This window comes from Onychostruthus taczanowskii, unplaced genomic scaffold (genome assembly GCF_017590055.1).
Source record: "Onychostruthus taczanowskii isolate IOZ18803 unplaced genomic scaffold, ASM1759005v1 scaffold82, whole genome shotgun sequence".
NCBI lineage: Eukaryota > Metazoa > Chordata > Aves > Passeriformes > Passeridae > Onychostruthus > Onychostruthus taczanowskii.
Genome location: NW_024506112.1, coordinates 2,301,805 through 2,318,324, shown reverse-complemented (window position 1 = coordinate 2,318,324; position 16,520 = coordinate 2,301,805). Strand labels below are relative to the sequence as shown.

Genomic DNA, 16,520 nt, shown 5'->3' with positions numbered 1-16,520 from the left:
AAGCTTCATATATAGTAATAAAACTAGTGATCTAGAGATGAATAGATTGGTGTATGGTGCACAATATTTTCCTGCCACAGATTAGAGCAGGGATACTAATCCATAAAAGGGGAAATATACCATTAAATCTCTCTTTTCACATGTTATGCATGGAGAGCTATAATATGTACAGTTTTATGGGCAAATGCATGAAAAGAGTAAAGACCTTTCCTAACATCAAAAGGTTCCTGACTTAGACAAAGATTTGTTTTACTTTAAAAGAAAACTGGAGTAAAATTAAGCTAAAATTCCTATATGTGACAGCCCATGCCAAATTGTATCAATGCTGATTTCAGTGGAATTTCCCCTGCTCCTATAGATTTGACTCTGACTTTGCTTTTAAAAAACATAGTTGTCAGATACTACAGAAGCCAAATAAAAGTGTGTCTGAATTTGGGCCAGCAACTAAAATAAAAATTCCAAATTGACCTTATAGATTAAAGTGGCTTTTAAAAATTTATTTTCTTAATATGAATGAATTTCATGACTGGAACCAGTTTAGCAGTACCATTAATCAGGTCTTTTGTCTTGCTAATATAAATCAGTCAATAACAACAGATGGGCTGTACACTTTATTATGAGAAAATAAAGATGAATGTGACATACTGCAGAAGTAAACTTGCAGCTCAAAGTTACTGAGCACAGAAGGGGATTTGTTACAACAGGGGAGAACAATGTGTGTCTTGTGTTTGTGTTTGATCAAAGTTGTGAGGGGAACTTGCTGCACATGACATTGGCATAATGATTGGAAATCAAGTATGTGAATTTTTAGTGTTTGTTTGTATCCACACTTCCAGATCACTCCCAAATGGTTTAATTAGCGTTTTTCCTCCAGACAAAAGAAAAAAAAAAGTCTAGCTACTTAGGAGAGTTTAATAAGAGAGTTACAAAGTTTGCTGCTTTGTTGCACCATTGGGAGATGAACATTTTAAATAACCGGCAATAACCATCAGGAAGATGCAGATCAAAGTCTCAGGCAAGATTTATCCCCTCATGCAGCAATGGAGCACACCATGAGAGGCAATCCCCTTCCAAATTATAGAAATTGGCTCAACATGCCACACGGTGATAACAAAATCAGCCCTGAAAAATATAAGTCAGAGTTTAATTTCTGTATGGAGACAGGAATGACTTGTGTTTAAGTAAAGCTGGTCAGGATAAACTGATGGAAGTGTTTATTCAGTTGTAAGAAACTCTGTCCTCATGAAAACAGAGATTCATTCATTCTATTACTCTGGTGCTACCAGGTCTTGTTCTCTAGAGAATTGCAAAAAATCCCAACACTGTCAAATGTCCTATACTGGCATTTTCTGTGTCAGATTTTTAGGAATATTTTACTATATAATTGCACTAACATTATAACTATGCTTGCATGTTGCTGCGAGCATTGCAATGAAAGCACGACAGCGTATGTCTGTAATTCAAAAAATGAAATGTAAGACTTGGCTCCAAGATGTGTGTTAAGGTTGATGGTTCAAAACCCTGTCCCAGATCAGCAGCTCAATTGGCTGACTGTCCTAAGCTGTGACACAGCTGTGCCTGGTGTGACGTTCAAGCCATCATGAGGGGATTTAAGGTTCTTCCTCCTCAAAAGATTCTCATCCTGAGAAGCAAGAGTCACAGCTTAGCACCGGGGAACCGGGCTGCACACCCTCTCTACCTGTAAACCACCATCCTGCCCCTTCAGCTGGTGTGCCTGGGTGAGAGAGGAGGGGTGCTTTGCCTCCCTGCAGCAGGGAGGATGGAGGAAACACCAAATGACTTCTCACTCTGGTTCACACAGGTGGATTAGGCCACCTGTTGCCTTTCAGCAGTGAAAAGCAGGAGCAAGGGTCCCTAGGTGCTAATGAAGTTAGACTAGCTTTGCAGTGGGATTGCTATTTTTTCTGGTATTTTTTCTGCCAAACGCAGTCATGGTGATATTCTATATGTTCCTCTTGAGAAACTGCTCTATAAAAAAACAGCATTGTTGCTATTAACAGCAGCAGTATGAGGGCAGGGATTGAATGAGCATTCTCAAGTTTAAAAGGAAAAAAAATATTTCATAGCTATAATCTTAAATTTTTTCTGAAAGTGATGGTTTTAAATGCCCGTTTCCAGGGATGAGGCAGCCTTTGAGCACTATTTGTGTGACAGTTTGTGAATGGTTTCCATCTATATCCCTAACATTTAAGAGTGGTTCAGATGCCTCTTGATAGAAATGAGAGAGTGTGGAAAAATAAAGCTGTGCTTTATTGTCATTCAAGGGGAAAAAGGAAGAATCACAGCAAGAAGGCAGTAAGAAAACAGGCATGTATCTGACTGTGGGATGCCAGGTTGGTGGAAAGAAGAAGCTATCACCACAATCAAAATGTGAGACTGGATCATAATGTACTGAGCAGTACTTTGAATATCTACAAATAATACCTAAACTTTATAAGCAGTTACCTTCAGGCGGAAAAGCTAAAACCCACACCCATTTTCCAGGCTGATTAAAAAATAATTTTGAAAAACCTCCTTTTTTTTTTTTAAATTCTTTTTTGCAGCTTGCTGACCCCTCCTTTTAGACTTTCTGGTTATCTTTGATAAGGTGCAGTTAATTGGTCAGGCATTGTAATTATTGCCTTTGATAATGCACAGAAATTTAGTGGTGAAAATAAATACATTTGTTCTTCCAGTCACCAGAAATTAGTGAAGCAGTACTTGTTTAATTATAAAACATATGTGTGCTTTGTTAGTTTCCATCTGTCTGCTTGCTGATTTGCAATTAAATGACCAGAAGAAAAAGATACGTCCTGTGGCAATTCAGGGGAAATGATTCATCTCTAATGTTTCTGTGTCATGGATGTCTATGGAGCAGCATGTGGGAGAGGGGAAGAGGGGAGGTGTGCATGGAAGGGGGTGAGGAATGCCAAAAAGCCTCTTGATTCAGTTCAGACATGTTTCATTGTCATGAAACCAAATGACGACTCCCATTAACTTGCTGTAACTTGTCTTTCTTTTTGGAAAAAAACAGGGAGTAAAACGGAGCAAGGAAGAAATTCCTAATTAGGAGAGGAAATAGGATTGCAGAGGAAGGAGGCTGGTGTGGTCAGACTGAAAAGGAAACTGCAGAAATAAAGGAAGCATGGGAAAGTGATAAAAAATTAAATTTAATTTGAGTATCTGGAAATGATTAATTGGAGATGGAAATGGAAGTGTTATAGTGTGTCACAGATTTTCCCTTTGCTAGAAGAATGTCAGGCCTTATTTATTGACCTTTTTTCTATCTTTGAACCAGTTCACTTCTATTAACTCTCAGGGAGTTATGCAGAAGTGAGTCAGGCCTAATATTCCTTATAAAATGAGAACCAAAAAGGACAGGAGTATTTTTAAATTAATATGAAGGGCAGTGGGAAATAAAAAAGAACAAAAATGGTGAACATATGTTCTCTTCATAAACTGTTTAGGAGGTTCACAAAATGGTTTGCTCTGTAAGGTATTCCCATCACTGATAAAGACATGCAGTTTACTTTCATACAGCTGCATGGATGGGTACCATATTACCTTCTTCCCCTCTCTCCTTCATCTGTGCCTGTTCCCTCTTGACTTTCTGAAAAGCCGTATCTGGAAGGAGAGTTGTGCCCCTTGTAATTGCAGGCACAGCCTGCACAAGGAGGTCTCAGGTTTGGGGAGGGAGCTGTCTGACATTTCATCTTCATGAAGACTGGCAGGGAGGAGACAGCCAGCCAGGATTTTCAGCTGGATGTTCCACGGAGTTTTATTGATCAACATCAGCACCTGTCACGAGGTATAATGATAACTGTGCCAGCGGCAGAAAGGAGAGATTGAGTGAGGCCTTCAGAGCTGCCAGCTCGCTGCTGGTGGGTCTGTCAGGAGCTGGTGCCCCCCACTGCTTTGCTGCTCAGAGCCTCTTGGATGTTCCTGTGCTCTGATTGCAGGTGGGGAGGAAGATGGGGAGAGGGTTATTCTCTGCTGAATTTGGTGCTTTCTGATGTGGAAGACTTCCTCTGCGCAAAGGGGCAGAGGGGTTGTAAAAGAGGATTTGTGAAGAGGGAGAAAGGGAAGTATTGTTTGGTGTTTTCAGTCTTGCCTCCCATGCAATGGATTCTTTTTCTTCTTCTCCAGACTACTTTCATTGACTTAACTCTTTACCAGCAGCACCAGAGAGGTGCTGAGATTCCATATGTCAATAGCATGTGTTTGCCCGAAATGCCACCATTTCACAGGTTCCCTGCCCCGTGCCCCAGCTCCCACATCCTCTCCATAGGACCAAGGTACTACTGACAGAGTACATAAAGCACAGCTTGGCACCTTCATTAGCAGTCTTAGCAGGAGAGTCAGATTATGAACAAAGAGGTGCAGACTGGACTTGCGTTTAGACTTTTGCCCTCAGCAGATTTCAAATTGCTCATCTGAAACAAAAGGTACTGTTTCCTATTTGGACCAACCTCTGCTGGCAGTGGCTGTTGCACACACCTGATTATGCAGTGTGATAAGTCACTATTGAAAATGTGGCCTTGAAGCCTCTGAAAGTTTCTATTATTTCTCTTTATGGTTTTGCAGGCAACTGTACCAAGCACTAACACAAAGCTTTATTATTGGTATTGCAAATTATGGTAAAAAAGGACTGTGAATGCGCACATCCCTGTCACATCACAGAGAGGAAAGAATGCTCAGGATGTAAAGAACAGATTCTTCTAGTCTGGAAAAAGCAGTGCATCTATGCCTCAGTTTAGGAATGCTCCTAAGATAACATATTATTCAAAAAGTATGCACCTTTTTTAATTTTCTTGAAGTTTTTTCAAGTGTCTGCCAGCTGAATTTTGGTTCTTTCATTTTTTCTTTACAGATGATGACTTTTTTCATGAACTTCCAGAAACTTTTCCATCTGATCCTCCAGAGCCATTGCCCCACTTCCTCATTGAACCCGAAGAGGCTTACATTGTGAAGAACAAGCCCGTGAATCTGTACTGCAAAGCAAGCCCAGCCACACAAATCTATTTTAAGTGCAACAGCGAGTGGGTTCATCAGAAGGACCATGTGGTGGACGAGAGAGTAGATGAAACCTCTGGTGAGTTTGTGTTATGTTGTGAAGGGATGAGAATGAGCACCATTAATACCAAGCCCACTGTTGGAATCTAGCAGCTCATATGGCAGCTGCTTTTCTTTACTCCTGTTACAGGTGGGAATTCCATATCTGGCATTACAAAATGTTCCTGTCATAGCAAAGGGTGGTGCCTGCATCCAAGTCAGCTAGTGGAACAGGAGTGTAGAGCACCCTGACCAAATCTGAAACCATAAAAGCAGGAGAACCATGCACAAACAAAATGAAATTCCTGTCTTCAGACAGGTCTACTCCCAGTTCACTTCCCCAGTGTCACAAATTCACAGTGGTTGTCACAGACTGAGAACCACATTCTCCCCAAAGTGTCAAGAAGCCATTGGGTTGTTACTAGAGTGATGTTTTCTTGGGGAGAGATGAAAAAAAGGAGAAGTTTAATCAGTTTTCAGCAAGAAAGAAGGAGAAAGCACACCTGGGCACACTTTAGAGCACTATTGATCCAGAGCAAGCACCTTGCTGTTATTCATTGCACTGTTCTGCCTGCTCCATAGGGACTGTAAGGAGATCTACAGTATCTTAGCATCCTTCCTCAGTGAGTACCAGAAATCTTACTGACATTCATGGAAGTAAAACAGCAGGATCCTCATAGCACCAAAAAAAAAAAAAAAAAAAAAAAAAGGTGGGGGGAGGGTTAAAATCTTGAGTAATAAAGCAGTGCTTGGGAAGACTGGTAATCAATAGAGTCTGAGACACAGGCAAGGAGAGAAGCAGGAGTTACTGCTGTTTTGATGGCTCTGAGAAATAACTGGATACCAAGCGAGAAGGTACTTTCCATTTGGGAATTGCACCAGCACTTGGTCTAATTACTTAGAAAAATAACTCCACCAGATGTCTTGGAAGTCTCTTGTGAACCAGGTTTTATTTGTTTCAGCTCATTTATTTGCACAGAGATCAAAAGCATAAGCTTTTCTTGGTACTCTCACTTGAAAAAGAGAAGGTTGGTGTAGGAAGAAAGGCTGTAAAAAAAAAGTCTGTATTAGACTTGGGGCCTGTGTATTCATTTGTAAAAATTGGCTTTTCCACAAGTTGACTGCAGGAGAAACATTTGAAAATAAAAGAAATCATATTGCTTAATACATCTTCAGGGTTTTTCATTCCATGGGAGCTCAAGGGAATGAAGATGGGCAAACAGAAGGACAGCTATGACTGGGTTAATTTTTTAAGTTTTCATGAACATCACCGTTTAGAAACATGAACGTTTTTCACTACAGGTGAAATATTAATTCTTTTTCCTCAAAAATCTCGTTGTGGAAAAACTTGGCGATGCTATAAAGAAAATTGCATTCTACAAGTGTAAAAGGTAAATCTTTAAAAGAGAAGCATCAAAATATTTCAGAGGACAAATATTTTTCATGATAAACAACAGCAATTATATGCAAATGAGAACCATTATAAATTAAAGATTAATATCATCTAGTGAAGTTCAGTGGAGGAAGAGGATGTCAAAAGCTGTACACATCAGACTATTAGCACAAGAGCGACAAACTTAGTCGCATTAATAGCTTTTTTAAATGAAACTGTCATCAAAATCCAAATTTGTCAGTCAGCCTGGTTGTTGCCAGAATATTGGTTAATGCATGTCACAGGTGCAGTGTTTGTGCACCTTCCTGTAGGCAGATTTGGAATTTAGGGCTCATAGTACATAAGTGGTACAGAAATGGGTAAAGAATTTAATTAAGGTTGTGTTAAAATAGTATTTTCTTTAAAACAATGGAAGCAATATTCACTGCAGATTAAGCTGCAGAAAAAAATTTCAGGAGACGGTGAGGATTCATTCCGGCATCCGAAGAAGATCTCAGCTTGGCAGTTTGCACCAGTCAGGCTGGCAAAGTCCTTGGACTCTATCTCTTTTGAGACTATTTCGGTTTCTTTTGCTATTTTTGACTGTCTAGTGCAATTGTAACCTAGGGCACAGAAGTAATGACTGAGCTGCCCAGAGGGTGACGTAAGGATCCCTCTAGGTCCAAACCTACACTGCTGCTGATGCTGCCTCCTGACTTGTGGATAGAGAGGCAGGAGAAACGGCCCACAAAGATTTCCCACAGGTGACCTGGGGCTCTAAGGTATCTCACTTAGACAGTGTTTCTGCAGCATCAGTCATGTAATCCCAGCAACTGAAAAATGGGTGCTTCCTTCTTTCCTGGTATTTTACTTCTCCTAAGGAGGAAGGTATTCTGCTGCTGGGTTTCAACCAGGCTTTCAATTCTTTACGTAGATAAGCAAAGCAAAGAAAAACAAGGCAAACAGACAAGAAAATGTGAGAGGAAAAGAGTAAAGGTCACTTGTGCTTTCTTTTCTAAAGGATGAGTAATCAGGAAGAAAGTGAACTAAAATACAGGTGTGATGCTAGCAGTACATCACCTTGGGGTTGTAAATGATGCATGAAAGAGAGAAATAGGTTTTGATTTGCAAAAGATTATGTGTTCATGGACTTTGAGCCTGTGCCCAGGAATGAAATCTAGGTAGAGATGATTAACTCTTCTTATAAGGCAAATTTGTCATTGAGAAAACCAGAGAAAACAGCACAGCAATGGCACACTAGATGGAATTAGAGTGCAGCCAAGCTCTCATTGAAGAGACCTGCTAGATAAAAATGTTATATGCATTAAGAAGGTTAATTTTTAAGAGAGGAAAATAAATATTCATATAATTTTTCTCTCTATTTTTTTCTTCTTTGTGAAAGACAGAAATGAGGTACGAAATGAGAGTTATATACATACTTTGCACTGTAGGGTATTTTTAAACAGTGGGTAAAGCATTGCTGTAAAGAACATGCTTGGGGACTCTGTAGGAGTTGTTGCCTTCTGGTTGGAGAGGGTGAGAACCATAATAGTGGCAGGGTGTTCTACTACCACTCTATTTAATTAAATTAGCCTGAAGAGAGAGCCTGGCAAAATATTTTATACTGATTGAATCTGAGAAACCTGAGGCTTTACAGAGAAGATCGTTACATTCTGTTTTTAAATCCTCAGAATCACTGGAATTTTTCTTCTTTATGGAAAAAACTGAGCGTTTTCATAAATAAGTCAGATGGATGATTTGGAAATGTCTAGTGCACATCTTTGACTCTTTCATTTCCTACGTATATGAAATACAAGGCAGGGCATTGGGTTTTTTTATGCCTTTATGTCTCTGGAATATTTTCCCATTAATGCAGAAAGAAAAAAAAAAGAACACTGGTTTTAAGAAACAGAGACGAGAGTTCTTTTGAGGGAACACATTTGATTTTATGGCTGACTGTCATAAAAGAAAACAGCAACAAAAATAAAAGGAACCCTGTAGAACTGATGCTTTTGGGGGCAAGAAAATTCCATTGTTACAGGGCAGGAAGTTCAATAGCATCAATAATTGTTAGAGCAGTTTGTGCACATTTTACAAATTACTGTATCTCTGAAAATGACTATGGAAAAGATTTTTTTGCAATGAGGATGGAAAAACACTGAACTGAGTTGTTCAGAGAGGTGATGATGCCTCATCCCTGGAAACATTCATGGCCAGGCTGGATGGGGCTCTGAGCAACCTGATTTAGTTGAAGATGTCCTTGCTTATTGTAGGGCATTTGAAATACATGACCTTAAGGCTGCCTTCAAACTCAACTATTCTGTGATTACATGATTTTTATTTTGCATGTGTGCTTTTATGGGGAAATATTTTCCAAGACACACAGACCAGTTCTGCAGTGGTGGGAGAATTGTGAACATGTAGAAAATGAGTGTCTTGCACCTCTTTCATTTGTCCAGAGGGATGAAATGCTGCTATATCAAACCCCACATCCCAGTGATGTACAAGAGAAAAGCATAAAAAATCTGGGGCTTTTTTTTGTCTTTCTAATTTGGATACACATTGTAATTGTAATATTTTCTCTGTGACTATTAAGGTGAAATGGTCTATAAACCCTCTCTTGCCCTCTGCAATGCCAGGGACATGTTCTTCTCTCTCCTTCAAGCAAGGAGAAAACATTTGTGATGCTATAAGTGCTAATTAAATAGACATACTGGGCAATTCACTCAGCATTATTGTTTGCCTACACTGTCTGTCTTCTTTTGCTGGGATGCATAGGGAGAGGAGGTCTTGGAGACTTTGCTGATGACCCCCTCCTTTTGTCTGATTAAGAGAGTTTGTCAAACTGCACTTGGAGTGGATAAGTATGCACTTCTTTTCAGAGAGAAACCTGACTTCTTTTTTTTTTTTCAATTTCTTTACATAGCCACCACTGAAATTCCAATGCTTAACCTCCCACCATTACCTTTCCCAAATAGTAAAGTATTTTTGGATGACTTGCAGATCCAATGAAAGGAGACCGAGCTTTTGACGTAGGGTCAGCATTGATCTGGCAAATAAGTGTTTGCTAACTTAAGCAATGGGTTTGGCAGCCTGTCGAGGGAGTAGATACCCAGCTAGCCAAGTCTTTAATAGATCACCCTCTCAACAGAAAGATCAAGGATTGACATCTGCCCTTTTGCCTTTAAAACAGCTCTTACAAGATCCTGCAGCCAAGACAGCAGTGGGGAAACCTTTGCAGTCACTGTGCTGTTCTGGCACCATGTAGAGAGGCAGGAAAATCACTTCCAGCACAAAATGCTCTGTTGCTTCATCTTCCTCTCTGTGTGTACATCTCATAAAAGTCATTTATTTTGGTGTCGTCACACCACATATTAGAAGGCTACATTGCTCTAATGGCAAAAGTCATTGTTTAAGCTGGGACTTCTGAATATACAGCAAAGGTCATCATACAGCCTCTCATTTTGAGAAGCTGCATTCATTTATCTTAGTATTTTTTATAAAAAATAAAAACCATTATTTCTTAGTATTGCATGTCTTTGAATAGCAGTGTTGAACAGCTTAATTTGGCAGCCCAAATGCAAAATTCCAGTGCCTCCAATCAAGTAAGCAGAGCTCAGGGAGAGATGTGGAGAGATAATGTTTTACTCATTTCTTTTACCTCTAGTTCTTCCTTTCCTTACGGCTATTTTCTTTCTCTGCACATCTTTTTTACTTATTCTCTTTTTGCATCTTGACATGCTGTAGCCTCCTAATTATCTGTATTATTTTTGAAGCATCCAAAGGATAAGGAAAAAGCTATTTTTCTGAGCAAATGTAGCCAGTGTCCCTATTCACTTCACTAAATATATAGCAAGTGATGCTGAATGCTGCAGTTAGACTTAGCCTGCAATATTTTGATTCTCTGGGGTAGAATACCTTGGGGTTGTGTTAGTAAGGGTAGGCACACATCATAAATAAGGATTGCTTTCATTCCACCATTGTCAGAAGTAATTTTATTTTCCGTTTATCATTGGATCAAATCCATTACAGACATCAGGCACCCATATACAAAATAATTATTTCTCAGCAACATACTGCCAATTTTTAGCTCTGCTCCTTCAATACTCTGCCCTAATCCAGCTCATTTCAAGGAAATTTAAAAATGTGTCAGAGTATCTCTTCCCAAATACTCCTGTTAACAGTTTTGAGATGTGGGTTAGAATTGATACTACAATCTGGTTTTTTTCTGTAATTTGGAGACTTTTCCCTCTCTGGAATGTTGCTGCAAGTGAAACTTGCTTATGTATGTATGGTCTGAAAGGCTGCAGGTGGTGCAGAAAGAAGCACATAACTCAGTTTCTCCAAAGAACTGGAACTCTCTGGGGAAATACAGGCACTTTACTTCCATAAAATATATCAAGAAACCCATGGGGTTTTTTTCCTACTTGAAATTTAAGTTGCAGCTATTTTTTGCTGTCACTTGGGCCATCTTTCTGCGTGCCACTCCTGTGGCCTGACAGGTGGCTCTCCTGGGGTAGAGGAGCCCTGTGCCCATCAGGGCTGCAAGAGAAGTTCTCTCTTCTCGCAAGTTGCATCTTCAAAATCAGCTGCTGGGAACGTGTTTTCCTCTCACCCAGATCAAGGGAATACCCAACAACAAAGCTGCTGCAGACAGCGTTTTCAAGCAGACAAATTTTGCACTTTTCTCTTGAGCAATTAGTATATTTGGATAGAAAAAATAGCTATTTTGGAAGCTTCAGAAGAAACACACAGAGAGGCAGAGAACCACCACTTTCTGGGATATGCATTTAAAATAGCAGGGGGTTCTGTTGAAGTGAGTAGAGAAATTGCTAAGGTCAGGACATACCTGAAGAAGGGAAATAAACTTTTGTAAACAGAATAAGACCACTGGACCAGATATTTGCTTCTGGCAGCAAATCTCATAGGCAATAACAAGACTCTCCCCCTTGAGCCCAGGGAGATTATCTTTTTGTTTAGAGGCCTACAAAAGACTTGAGGATTTTTGAGTTAAACTCAACTGAGTATAGGATTCACTTACAATATGTGCATTAACATATCAATAATTTCTTATTTAATCAAACTGTTATATGTCAGGGTTTTGTCCCTCTAAGCCTTTGTGGAAGGCTGCTCTAGCTCTTAGACCAAGACATATTTTTTTTGTGTTGATAGCCATTGAGACCTGCCTGTCCTTCTGCTACTGCTCTCCTTTCCAGCAGCTTTTTCCCTGTGGGGGTGTGTGCCCAGCCCCCTTTTCAGGCAGCAGCAGTGGACATCACAAACTCTCTGCCCTCCTGTTGCTAAGCTGACTGGGGCAGGTTCTGTCCTTCAGGGTACTCAGGCATGCTAATAGGGGGCCCAGGAGAAGCTACTCCTCCTGCAAGTTAATCCCTCTCATGCTGGGCCCATGGGAAGGGTTATTTGCCCATTCCAGATTTTCTGTATATTCACCATGTATCTGTGCCATTCATTCAGTGTCTCTGTGATTTACCTCTGCAGAGTGCTTTGGGACCAAAAGATAAAAGCTTTAGGATATTTATTTCTTATTGCAGCATTAACTTCCTCTCTGCAGCTGTTTGCCTAATTGTCCTGGAGGTTTCCTGTGGGCTTCTAGAAAAACAAATCTGAGACAGGAAATAAAGTTATTTAAAATAATTAGAAGAGGAATATGGATGCCTCTTGCATTCATCTGAAGCATTTGAGGACACCCCTTGAGTATTTCCATCCTACATCTTCTCTCCTCCAAATTTTTCCTTCATTAAACCCTTTGTTATACACTCGTAATCCCATTAATTCCCCAAGAGACATCTTCTGACATCAGTCCACCCACCACAGCTTCAGACTAGCCACAACTTTGCACAGCAGTGCTTCCTATTTCCATCCATGTCCCCCAGCTCCTTTTGAGCCCTTTGTGTGGGATCTGGAGCCCCTGTGGCGAGGGTGGTCTGATGCCTGAAAGGCTCATAAATGTGGTCTTGATTTGGAAGTGAGTCCCAAAGCCCAGTCTCCATCCTGTACCCATGGGCCTAAATGGAAAACAGCTGGTTTTTGGATACAGTAGTGGCAGAAAAGGAGAGCGCGGTGGAAAAGAAGAGCCAAGGTCTTGTGTGCTGTCAAGGAAAAGTGCTGCAGTCAATAGCACCTTGGCAGGAACACTTGCATCCTCTAAGTGTAGTTTTTTTCAATTCATTAAATACGAGAATGAGTAGGACTAGCAGAGCTGTAGTTTCTTCACAGAAATACCTGGAAATACTCAGGTAAATGGAAAGTCAAAATTATACCTCACTTTTACTTCTATGCAAACAAGTTATTGTCTGATGCAGCCAGATGATCTGGCTGTAGTCTAACACTCTTTAGAGACATTGGGGTCTTAATGACTGTGCTAAACATTTAAATGTTTTGCAGACTCCCTTAATGTCTATCAAAGGTTATGTCTCAGTGGTTATCTTCTATGTTTTCCTCTATCAGCTCATTAGGCAGAGAAATCATCAGCTCAAGAATTCCTATTCCTTAAAACTACATTGGAGAAATCCTTTCCTTTTTAAACTTTTTAATTTTTTTTTTTTTTAGGGAAAAAAAAAAGGATCTGTATGGAGCAAAGCTTTTCACATAGACCAGATTTAGCGAGGCTTTTTTTGCTCTGCAGGTAGGGTGCCAAATCATTGCTAATGTTATGAAGGGAATGAGAGGTGCCTGTCACATGCAGCTCTGACCCATACAGGATCTGATTTTGTGCTGCCTTTACAGGTTCACTGCCTGTATTCATTTTGTCATTCCCATGCATTCCCAATTTGTACATAAATGAGCAGCATGATGTGGTAAGTACCAGCAGAGCTGCCATTCACCTGCAAGGTTACGTACAGCTCTTTCTCAGGTTTTGTTGGAATGCCTTTCACAATTCCTTATAACTTCTCATCCCCTTCATACTTTGATTGTAAGAGTAGAAAGTGAGTCTTTTGTCAGACACTTCTGTGTCTTCTATTCCCTGAATACAAATCTTTAGGCCCTTGCAGCCTTTTCTATTTTTTGCTCACATGTTTTGATTCAGAGAGGATCTTGGTTGGTTGATTGAAGTTTTTGGGTTCCCAGTGACTTGTATAATTATGTTTTTGTAATGAGTGCAACTCTGCACCTGGGTTGGTTGCTGGTGCCCTCCTCTGAAGAGGAGTAAGGACTGCCAGCCCTGAGGAACAACAGTGCCTAGAAGTAGATCACGTTTGCTTTGGGGGTTAGGTTGAGTGCTTTTGGTTTTCAACTAAGGTGTGGAAACCAATATTGGAATACAGAGTGGTGGGGTACCTAGAAAAAAAAGAGTAAAAGGAGGCATTGAGACTGCAGGGATACTCTGATGGCATTTACTTACATAATTTGAAACGGTTTTTTTTTTCATGTCAAAGTCACACAGATCTGCAGAGGAACTTGCTTGCATCCCTGGTGCCCCCCTGTAGCTGGCGAGTTTCATGAACTGCGCTGTATCCAGCTGTACACACCAAAGGACTTCTGTGACCACCAGGCTGCCTTTTTGCATCCTTCCTGCTATGATTCCTTTGTTCACTACAAACTAAGAAAAACCTCCTGGTGTTCAGGAGCTGGTGTTTTGACTGCTGCCCTGGCACAACTCTGAAAACATGCTGGGTGGGGGAAGCAGACAGTAAATTCCCAGAGCTTCATCGCTGTCTGGAGAAAGTCACTTCACTTGACACACAGTGGACAAAGCTGCTTTGAAAGCAGCTGCTAGCCTTTTTCTTCTTTTCTTTTTAGTTTTCTTTTATTTTTTTTTTTTAAAGATACCCAGGTCACCTGTGAAATGCCATCCCCAGCATGCAGAACAATGACAAAAAATGATGGGGGTCTTAAACTTCTTCCCCAACCTGCTGTTCCTGCACATTGCAGACTTAAAAAATAGGAAAACAACTGCTGAGGAGGCTCCCGAGTGACCCCTTGTGTCACATCGAGACTGTCCTTGTTCCCACAATAGCTGCACCAGCCACTGAACTGTGTCATCGCATCAAGTTCACAGAAATAAGGCATTTTCACATTGTCTTTGCTTCTCAAAGCCATGCAGAGTGGATGTGGTGTATATGTAGACGTGCAGATACATATTTTATATCTATAATATGTTTAAGTTGGTAAGTCAGTCAAATAAACAATTTGATCTATATTTTTATATATCAATTTACACAATCCATTTATTGTTCATCTCCCTGCCCCCCCCCCCCTCCCACCCCTCCCCTATGCAAGGGAATGTAAACACGCTGTTCAAAATTCAGATGTTCTCATTTGGCTTCCCAGATGTTTGAAGTTGAATAGATTTCTTTTTTTGTTGTTGTTGTTTTTTTCATAATTTCCTCTGCTTCATCTTGTGAAGTGCTAAACCATTATTTCTTTTTGCCTGCACATTGAGATTCATCTGTAGGCTCTAAACTGCCTCAAAAGTGCTTCAATTTTGCATGAGCACTAAGCTGGGGACTGGGAAGCATTAGCCACTGCTGAAGGCCCAGATCATTAAAAAGAGCATGTAAATCCACTGAACCAGAAATAAAAAGTGCACAGATCTTCTTTGTGAAGCCTCAACTGCTGCTTTAAGTAAAACATGAACCATTGACATGTTTTTTTCCTGGCTCTTGAAAAAAAATAAACCAACACCTTTTCTCTGCTGCATGTTCCTCAGTCAAAAGAAGGGAAGACTGGGCTATGACCCAAGAGCTGGAGCTGCTAAGAGCTCATACTCCTGCTTTTCTCTCTGGACAACCTGCGTTCTTTCCACCCCCTGTAAGTAGCACCAGCCAGGCAAGGAATTGTTTGGGGGTTGCCACCTGGGGTTTCTTAGTGTCAGGATAACTTTTGGGTCAAGATGCTTCAATACACAATTGTTTCTGCTTTTAGACTTCAGCCTCTGTGAGTTCAGAAATTATGATTCCCATCGTTAAATGTAAGTATATATTTATAGGGAGGTTTTCTTTGGAGTCCTGCTACACTGGAGCTTATTGCTTTTGTTCCAGGAAAAAGGAAAAAAAATGTAGCAACTGTAGGCACATATTGTTGTAAGTGGAAGAGAACAATGAATTTTGAAGCAATTTGTACATATTTGCAAAAACTGCTGTCAACCAGAAAATAGCCTTCATTAAGAAACAAAGGGGGAGGTGTTTTTCTTTTATCTCTGAACGGCTTGTAGGCTGAGAACAAGCAATCCAATGCTGTTCCAAGGTATTAAACAGCAGTAGTTCAAGGGTGATGCAAAGCAATCAGCTGCTGAGGTTGGCCAGGGGAGGAGTCGGCAGAGGGGCTATTTTACCTTCCCCAAGTGGACAAACCCACAGGGCTGTACTGGCCACCCCCACCATGCTGGCAGGGACCAGGGCACACGGTTTGTTTTCCACCAGCATCCAAGAACTCTGTTTTGAAATCTCCCCTGCGTCTTACACAACTTGATCCTTCAGTTGTTAATGGGAAAAGAACAAAACCACCTTGTTTTCACTGAAAGAAAACAAAATCCAAACAGAATGCATGTGCTTTAATTCCAGTTCAAAGTAAAATCCCTCTGAAGACAGTTCTTTGTAATTTTTGTGGGAGTCAGTCAGTTAAAAATATTAGGGGAACTGGGATTTTACCTTAACTCAATAACATTAGGTGGTAATTAGATAACATAGGTAGGGGATGCAAGCCAGTGCAAACCTGACATGGGTTTTAGAGCAATCTTGACTTTATTATGCTGTTGCCTTCACCTGTGTTAATTTGAGTTCAGAATGTATCAGTTTCATAAAGAGAAAGTTATGAAGAGACCAAAAATAGCTGGAAGCCTTTAATTTAAATATTTAAGCTAATATTAGTGGAAAATTGTTTGTGATCTTCACACAGTTATTTCATATTTCCAGCCAGCCTCAATTTAGGTAAAAGCAGTATATTGAGACAAAACCAGGTGTAGGCAGTCACAGGGTGAAGGATTACTGGGTGTGAAAGCTGTTTATTCTTTTAAACTATTTCTGGATATCTATCTGTCTATCTGTCTTTTGTTAAGATTACAGGTACTCTATATAGAAAATAAGCTATAGGCAAAGTGTGCCATTCTGCAATCATCTCAGTCCCATTATGGGGC

At 40.3% G+C, this 16,520-nt stretch overlaps 1 protein-coding gene across 2 annotated transcripts in view; it reads left to right on the top strand.

Moving 5' to 3' along the window:
* UNC5C (unc-5 netrin receptor C) overlaps window positions 1-16,520 on the top strand; it is a 243,068-nt gene that overhangs the window by 150,874 nt on the left and 75,674 nt on the right. For both annotated transcript variants that reach the window (XM_041424480.1, XM_041424479.1), the window contains exon 2: window positions 4,871-5,092. In XM_041424480.1, the coding sequence (XP_041280414.1) occupies window positions 4,871-5,092 (222 nt within the window). The remainder of the gene's footprint in view (window positions 1-4,870; window positions 5,093-16,520) is intronic.